Source organism: Capra hircus, chromosome 11, assembly GCF_001704415.2.
Source record: "Capra hircus breed San Clemente chromosome 11, ASM170441v1, whole genome shotgun sequence".
Taxonomy (NCBI): domain Eukaryota; kingdom Metazoa; phylum Chordata; class Mammalia; order Artiodactyla; family Bovidae; genus Capra; species Capra hircus.
This window is the reverse complement of record NC_030818.1, coordinates 82,138,032-82,145,981: the sequence shown is the minus strand read 5'-3', so window position 1 is coordinate 82,145,981 and position 7,950 is coordinate 82,138,032. Positions and strand designations below refer to the sequence as shown.

The following is a 7,950-nucleotide window of genomic DNA, read 5'->3' as shown; positions in this document are numbered from 1 at the left end:
GGTGTTCATTTTTCCGGAAGAATCTATCAGGGTCTGGTAATTCACAATAGCTAACAACACTCACCCTGTGCTGCTGGGCACCGTTCTCAGTGCTTTCAAAATTATTTCTCAATAACAGCTCTATGAGGTAAGCACCATTACTAACTCCATTTGGCAACTGAAGAAACCAAGGCACAGAGTCTTGAGTAGTGACAGCAGCCGCTTACCGTTTTGCCTCCGACGACCGGGAGCCAAGATTTCCGAACCAGGGTTTGGGCTGCCAGAGTTGTGGACCACAACTCCTATGTGAACCTCATCCGCCTCCCCAGAATTTGGGAAATCCCTGGTTTTTGAAAGGCTAACTCGGGAGCCCATGGAGACGTTTTGGGGAGCCTCTTGCCCATTCCCTGAGGAAACGGGGCCAAGCCGCCACCCCCTCCCCCCTCGCGGTGGTGGGGATAGGTTCACAGGGCGGCTGGAAGGCGCCGGTGGCCGCGCTCCGACCCCCCCCCCCCCCCGCCCCCCGAGACCAGGCCCAGCAGCTCCGCTTTCTGCGCGGTCTCCGCGAGGTGTCGCCTTCGGCCGAAGAAACCACCGCTGCGCCACCCTCGTCGCCCGCAGTTATTTATTTATTTATTTTCAAACAAGGGGGCGCCCCTCTCCTTTCAATTTAAAACTAGAAAAACCTCCGGCGGTCTCGTTCCTAAATGGGCGCGTCCTTTCCCTCCCACTTTGCACCCTGGCTCCCGCCTCTCTTCCGAGATCACCCACGAGCAACCACCCACTTCCCCGCCCTCCCCCGCCTCCACTGCCCGGCTGGACGTTGGCCTCGAGCTCAGCTGCACACTCGCGCCGTCGAAGCGGGGGCTGGGTTAGGAGCCTCTGAACTGTCCCCCATCACCTCCCGCCCCAACCCCACAACCTCAACCAACACCACTGGAGCCCTCCAGAAAAAAATTTTTTGTTTTTTTAAATGCCGAGCCATGGCCAGGCCCGCGGGTTGGGTGCGGCATTGCACGGCTCGATCCGCAGCTGGTCCGCAGAGTGCACCCGGTGCAAGCCTGGGGGTCTAAAAGGGCGGGAGGAGCACGCCCCGGGCTTCCCAGCTTTGCAGCCTCCGTTCTGCAAAGAAGAAAAGCAAGTGGCTTTTGGCGCGAAAGCCTTGGCGCCTCCCCTGATTTTTATGGAAATCAAGAGGGCGGGGTAAAGCCGCGCTCCTCTGCCTTTCTCCCTCCCCCTTGTCTGTGCCGCAGCCCCCTTCTCTCCCCGCCCCCCGGGTGTGTCAGATTTTTCAGTTAATAATATCCCCCGAGCTTCAAAGCGCAGCCAGTGACAGTCATCTGTCTGGACGCGCTGGGTGGATGCGGGGGGCTCCTGGGAACTGGGTTGGAGCCGAGCTCGCGCTAGCCAGGCGCAAGCGCGCACGGACTGCAGCCACCCGAGGACCACCCCCCGTTCCTGGCCACCCGGAGACCCCCGCACAGAATCGCCTCCGGATCCCCGGCAGTCGGCGGGAGGTAAGGACCGGCGCCCCGGGAGAGGCGAGCGCGGCTGGAAGGCAAACCCCGGACGGGATCGCGGCTGACGCACCGGGGGCCCGAATATGCCCGGGGGACTGTTTCCGAAACAAAACCATCTCGGGGTTTTCCCTGAAAAGCCAGTTCCACTCTGGAAGGCTCCGGGACTGGAGAGACCCGCCCTAAATCCTCTACTGCCCTTGCCAGGGGGGTGTAATGGCTTCATCGAAAGGAAATTCACCCTTCTCTAGAACGTTTGTCTGCATCTGAACTGATGGGGAGCTGGTGCGTCCCCACCCCGAAACTGGGTTCGTCTCCAAAGGGTGCCCCCAGAGGAAGACGAAAGGGGTTCAGCAGGGCGAGGCCGTTGCGGTGGTAATCTGGGTCACGGCTGCTCCAGCTCGGAGGAGACAGCGGCTCTCCGCGAGACCCTCTTAACGCTGGTGCCCCTGAACCGTTCCCAGGAACTGGGGTTCAGCCTCTCTCAGGAAGAGGGCGTACTTGGGGGTTTGGAGCAGCGGGGGTGGGGTTAGAGACGTTCAGAATCAGCTATTGGCAGTACTTTGCCTGCAGCCAGTGACTGCTGGGGGCGTCTCATCAAATTTTGGCGGGGGGAGGCGGGGGGCGCGGATTCAGGATTGAGGTGCCTGTTGTTGGTCTCGGTCTAGAGAAAGGATTTTTTCCATTTGCAAAGTTGTCTGAATTCCGCCCCCTCCCCTTCCCCCTCTATTGCTTGCGGTCCGGAGGTGGCAATTTTACAAAGGAGGAATTGAGGGTACTCTAAATCCTATACCCAGTTGCTGAGTTGGAGGCCTGGGCTTCCTCTGAGCAGCTGGCCCTACTTAGGTGCCACCGGGGCTGTCTGCGAGCTGGTGGGAGCTAGAATTCTGCAGCCTTGAACAGCCCCTTCCCCCAGGCATTGCCTGGTGTGAATGAAATGGCAGTTTCCAAAGTTGCAGAGCCAGGCCACCACCCCCCGTATCTGCATGCCCCCTCCCACCCCTGTCGTAGACAGCTTGTACACAAAAGGAGGGAGGGAGAGAGCGAGAGACACAACTTCCTCCACCTTCGGGAGCGCTGAGCGGAGTGGGGGGCTTGGAGGGGAGACTGAGGAACCGAGGAAGAAGGGGTGACCGCTGCTTGTCGTCCCCCCCACCACCACCCCCAACCCCGTATCCGGCTCCGCTTGCCAACCCTCTCCTGGTGTGTCTGTCGGTTGCAGTGTTGGAGGTTGGCGCAGGCCCCCGCCCTCAACGCCCCCCACGGGAAGGAAGCACCCCCCGAACTAAAAAGAGCGGAGAGGAAAGAAGCCCTCATTCGGGGGCCAGGAGGCGAGCCGATGCCGAGCTGCACCGCGTCCACCATGCCGGGCATGATCTGCAAGAACCCAGACCTCGAGTTTGACTCGCTGCAGCCCTGCTTCTACCCGGACGAAGATGACTTCTACTTCGGCGGCCCCGACTCGACCCCCCCGGGGGAGGACATCTGGAAGAAGTTTGAGCTTTTGCCCACCCCCCCTCTGTCGCCCAGCCGTGCCTTCCCGGAGCACAGCCCCGAGCCCCCGAACTGGGCCACCGAGATGCTGTTGCCCGAGGCCGACCTGTGGGGCAACCCGGCCGAGGAGGACGCGTTCGGCCTGGGGGGTCTGGGCGGTCTCACCCCCAACCCGGTCATCCTCCAGGACTGCATGTGGAGCGGCTTCTCAGCCCGCGAGAAGCTGGAGCGCGCGGTGAGCGAGAAGCTGCAGCACGGCCGGCCGCCCGCCGCGGGGTCCGCAGCACCGGCCCCGGGCGCCCCCAGCCCACCGGGCCGCGGCCACGGAGCCGCGGCTGCCGGGCCGGGCCGCCCCGGGGCCGCCCTGCCCGCCGAGCTCGCCCACCCGGCCGCCGAGTGCGTGGATCCCGCCGTGGTCTTCCCGTTCCCGGTGAACAAGCGCGAGCCCGCGCCGGTGCCCGCCTCCCCGGCCGGTGCCCCGGCGGCAGCCGCCGCGGTCGCTTCTGGGGCGGGCAGTGCAGCCCCGGCGGCCGCCCCGGTAGTCGCCCTTCCGCGCACCGGCGGCCGCCTGGCCAGCGCCAGTGACCACAAGGCCCTCAGCACCTCCGGAGAGGACACCCTGAGCGACTCAGGTAAAGCGGGAGCCAGGGTCCGGCTGCCTCCTTGGGGCGCTGGGGCTGGGGTGGCCCCGCCCCATTTGTGGTTCACGAGTTCTGGCTTTGGGAGAGAGTATTTTGGAGACAGTGCTGATGGCTGAGAGGTTAGGTTTTTCCCAAGCAGATCCCCAGAGTTCGGAGGAGAGGGTGAGTGAAAGCTGTGCTCTCCAGCCTCAGGTTAACTGAAGTTCCTTCAGCTCCCTCCGGGAGCCTGACTCCATCACTGACCCCCACCCGGTCCCGCATCTCTTTCGGCAGCGTGCCCTCCAAGGGTGGGGGGCAAATTAGGAAAAGTTGAGTGGTTAAAGCTGAGATGGGGTTCAGGGGGCCACAGGCTGCATTGCTTGGACAGAAACTTGTTAGCCCAAGGGGTGAAAAAAGACTGAGACACAGGTCAGGGGTGGAGAGAAGCTCCATAAACGCCAGGCCTGTGCAAAATCCTATTGAGGGTGCAGGAAGTTAAGGGGCATTGCACAAATCGCGAGTACCGATTTTATTTTTAATTTTTTCAAACCTCCGTACCTTCCCTCTCTCTGGGTGGTGGGCTATTTGCTTCTGGTCGGTCGCCAGCAGGCGGCGATATGCTGGCCGGCGGGCGAGCGAGGATTGGAAAGGCTGGGGGTGGTGGGGCCACCCCCCCTCTCTTTATTGAGCAGCTGGCGGCAAGTACCACAGCGGTTGTGTGCATTCTCAAGGGGCGGCCTCTTTACAGTGTGCAGTGAAAACCGGCCGGGTTTTGTCTTCTAGCCAGAATTCTAGGACTAATTTCAGATCCGAGTTGTTTCTGTAACCCAGTGCCCTTCAAAGGTGAGGGCGGGCGCTTAGCCGGCTGTCTAGGAATGCTCACACCCTGGAGCACTCATTGATTAGTTCTATTGTGTGCCTGCTGCTGAAACTGAAGGGTAGGGTTAAAACCAAGATTTTGCCTGGAAGTGAAGCACTCTACTCAAATACTGGAATAGCTCTTGTCCCTGGAGCTGGGAGCCTGGGACCTTGAAATCCAGTGTTTTCAGAATACAGATGCATAAAAAGCCTAAATTTCCTTTGGGGCTGAGGACAGATTGGTCCCAGGCTCCTGGAAGGAAACTTGGTGATAAGCCTCCAGTTTGAACGGGTCTGTCCCTTTAATGTCTGTGCCTTGACAGCTTTCGGTGAGGAAGCACTTCCTTCCAACAGCTGTCTTCTTGGCAGAAAACCAAAACATTGGCTTAAAGGGACCCACAGACTGGAACAGCCTCACATTTCGGCTTTAGAACAAATCCCACAATTGTTCAGCTTTCCGGTCCCCTTCAGATCAAGCCGAAGATGTGTTTTGATTTTCATGCTTGCATTTTAAACAATAATTTTCTATCCAAGCCTGGTAGTAAATGAAAAGGGAGGTGGGGTGGGGAATGGACACACGATGCTACACGTTCTTGTGGCTGTTGGTGGTGACTTTGAGAAGAGGTGCCTGCTATTTGGGTTTAGAGCTCCGGTGGATTACAACTTTGCAGTTAAGGTTTAATCTTTGTTAGTTGAAAAACTGCTTACTGTATAGAACTCATGTTCATGGAAGACAAGGTATTTTTCTCCTTTAGTTAATTAAATTGTTCTTTAAGTTTATTTGACTTAAAAATCAAACTCCATCATGTGTAAGTAGTGGCTAGCTGAGGCTCCTAAAATGAGAAGTGTCAGTTAAGTATGGAGATGGAAATATAAATAAGTCTACGGGGCAGACTAGCGATGATGATGAAAGCTTACTGTTTTATTGAGCTTCTGTCTATATATTATCCCTTCAACTTAACCTATGGTGTCATTCCCCATTTCATTGCCGGGGAAACTGTGATGACTTGTCTTGACTCCAAAGCCAAGGTTCTTTTTGTTTCTGCCACCCACTCAAGCTTGAATGGAGGATGAGGATGGGGAGGGGGGGAAATATATACATCTCTGTTCAGAGACTGATGCTGATGGATCAGTAATAACAGACCACGTGCCGGGGCCTACCTTGTGAGACTGTGTGTATCTCATTCCTATGTGCCTTACCGTGAGAATAACTCTCATCTTGTTCTCAAAGATGATGAAGACGAGGAGGAGGAAGACGAAGAGGAGGAGATCGACGTGGTGACTGTGGAGAAGCGGCGGTCGTCCTCCAGTAGCAAGGCTGTCACCACCTTCACCATCACCGTTCGTCCCAAGAGTGCAGCCCTGGGCCCCGGGAGGGCTGCGTCAGGGGAGCTGATCCTCAAACGCTGCGTGCCCATCCACCAGCAGCACAACTATGCCGCCCCGTCGCCCTACGTGGAGAGCGAGGAGGCACCCCCCCAGAAGAAGATCAAGAGCGAAGCCTCCCCACGGCCCCTCAAGAGTGTCCCCCCGCCCAAGGCTAAGAGCTTGAGCCCCCGCAACTCTGACTCGGAGGACAGCGAGCGCCGTCGGAACCACAACATCCTGGAGCGCCAGCGCCGCAATGACCTGCGCTCCAGCTTTCTCACGCTCAGGGACCACGTGCCAGAGCTGGTGAAGAATGAGAAGGCTGCCAAAGTGGTCATTTTGAAAAAGGCCACCGAGTATGTCCACTCCCTCCAGGCCGAGGAGCACCAGCTTCTGCTGGAGAAGGAGAAGCTGCAGGCCAGACAGCAGCAGTTGCTAAAGAAAATTGAACACGCTCGGACTTGCTGAACGCATCTCAGAACTGGACAGTCACTGCCACTTTGCACATTTTGATTTTTTTTTTTAAACAAACCTTGTGTTGACATTAAGAATGTTGGTTTACTTTCAAATCGGTCTCCCGTCGAGTTCGGATCTGGGGTGGGGAGCAGGACATGAGGGGTCCTACCAGGACCTGCACTGATGGGATGCTGGTGACCCTGGCGGCTTTCCTGTGCGTCACTTCTGAGACAGCGGTTGAAGCCTGTGACCGTTGGGAGCCTTCTGGGGCTGTTGAAGTCACCTTGTTTGTTCCAAGTTTCCAGACAGAAAGTCATTCCTTCTTTTTAAAATGGTGCTTAAGTTCCAGCCGATGCCACGTGGGGGTTTGCCACTGATACCCCTGGGGAACATTTCTGTAAATACCATGGACACACCTGCCTTTTTGTATACGTCCTGGGTAATGAGAGGTGGCTTTTGCGGCCAGTATTAGACTGGAAGTTCACACCTAAGTACTGTAATACCTCAATGTTTGAGGAGCATGTTTTGTATACAAATATATTGTTAATCTCTGTTATGTACTGTACTAATTCTTACACTGCCTGTATACTTTAGTATGATGCTGATACATAACTAAATTTGATACTTATATTTTCGTATGAAAATGAGTTGTGAAAGTTTTGAGTAGATATTACTTTATCACTTTTTGAACTAAGAAACTTTTGTAAAGAAATTTACTATATATATATGCCTTTTTCCTAGCCTGTTTCTTCCTGTTAATGTATTTGTTCATGTTTGGTGCATAGAACTGGGTAAATGCAAAGTTCTGTGTTTAATTTCTTCAAAATGTATATATTTAGTGCTGCATCTTATAGCACTTTGAAATACCTCATGTTTATGAAAATAAATAGCAATTAAATGATGCAACATTTTTTTTTTCCTTAATAGCAGTGGTTAAACTCTTACCTCTTAGGCAGCGATTGTAAAGAGCACATAATCTAGAGAGGGAACTTGGTTTTCCAAAGATAAGTCGCCATTGTCCCCTCTTGGCGGGGAGGATACTGAACTTAGGAAGGTTATGAGCTTTCTCCCAAATTATACAATATCGATACGTTATTAGTGACTATATGTGCTAGCAATAGCATCGCATAGTTTACAAAACATTTTCCTATGTTGCTGTTTAGTCACTAGGTTGTATCTGACTCTGCGATCCCATGGACTATAGCACGCCAGGCTTCCCTGTCCTTCGCAGTCTCCTGGAGACTGCTCAAATTCATGTCCATCGAGTCAGTGATGCTATCTAACCATCTCATCTTCTGCCATCCTCTTCTCCTTTTGCCTTCAATCTTTCCCAGCATCAGGGTCCTTTTAACAGCTGGGACATCAGATTCTTTAGAATGAGAAGTAAAATTAAGGCCCCAAGTTCTGCAAATTGGTTGTGTTTGGTGTTGGTAACCTTTGTCCTGTTAGCTGATGGCTTTATATTTTGGCATAAAGTATATGTAGTTGGTCTCCAAGAAGAAAGCTCTGGTCAGAATTTACTAAGCTAATTCATTGTAGCCAAATAAGAATGGAGTTGGTCCCTCCCCTCCAAAAGCTAACTGATATGTGGTGTGACAACTGTGTGGCCCCAATCAAGTGCCCCATCCCTTCAGGAGAGGCACTGGGGTATGAGTGTT

At 54.7% G+C, this 7,950-nt stretch overlaps 1 protein-coding gene across 1 annotated transcript; it reads left to right on the top strand.

The window, feature by feature from the left end:
* Nucleotides 1,201-7,198, top strand: MYCN (v-myc avian myelocytomatosis viral oncogene neuroblastoma derived homolog). Its single transcript, XM_018055618.1, has 3 exons — nt 1,201-1,496; nt 2,719-3,622; nt 5,700-7,198. Exons 1-3 carry the CDS (start codon nt 1,341-1,343, stop codon nt 6,302-6,304), a joined length of 1,665 nt encoding a protein of 554 aa, XP_017911107.1. The 5' UTR covers nt 1,201-1,340; the 3' UTR covers nt 6,305-7,198.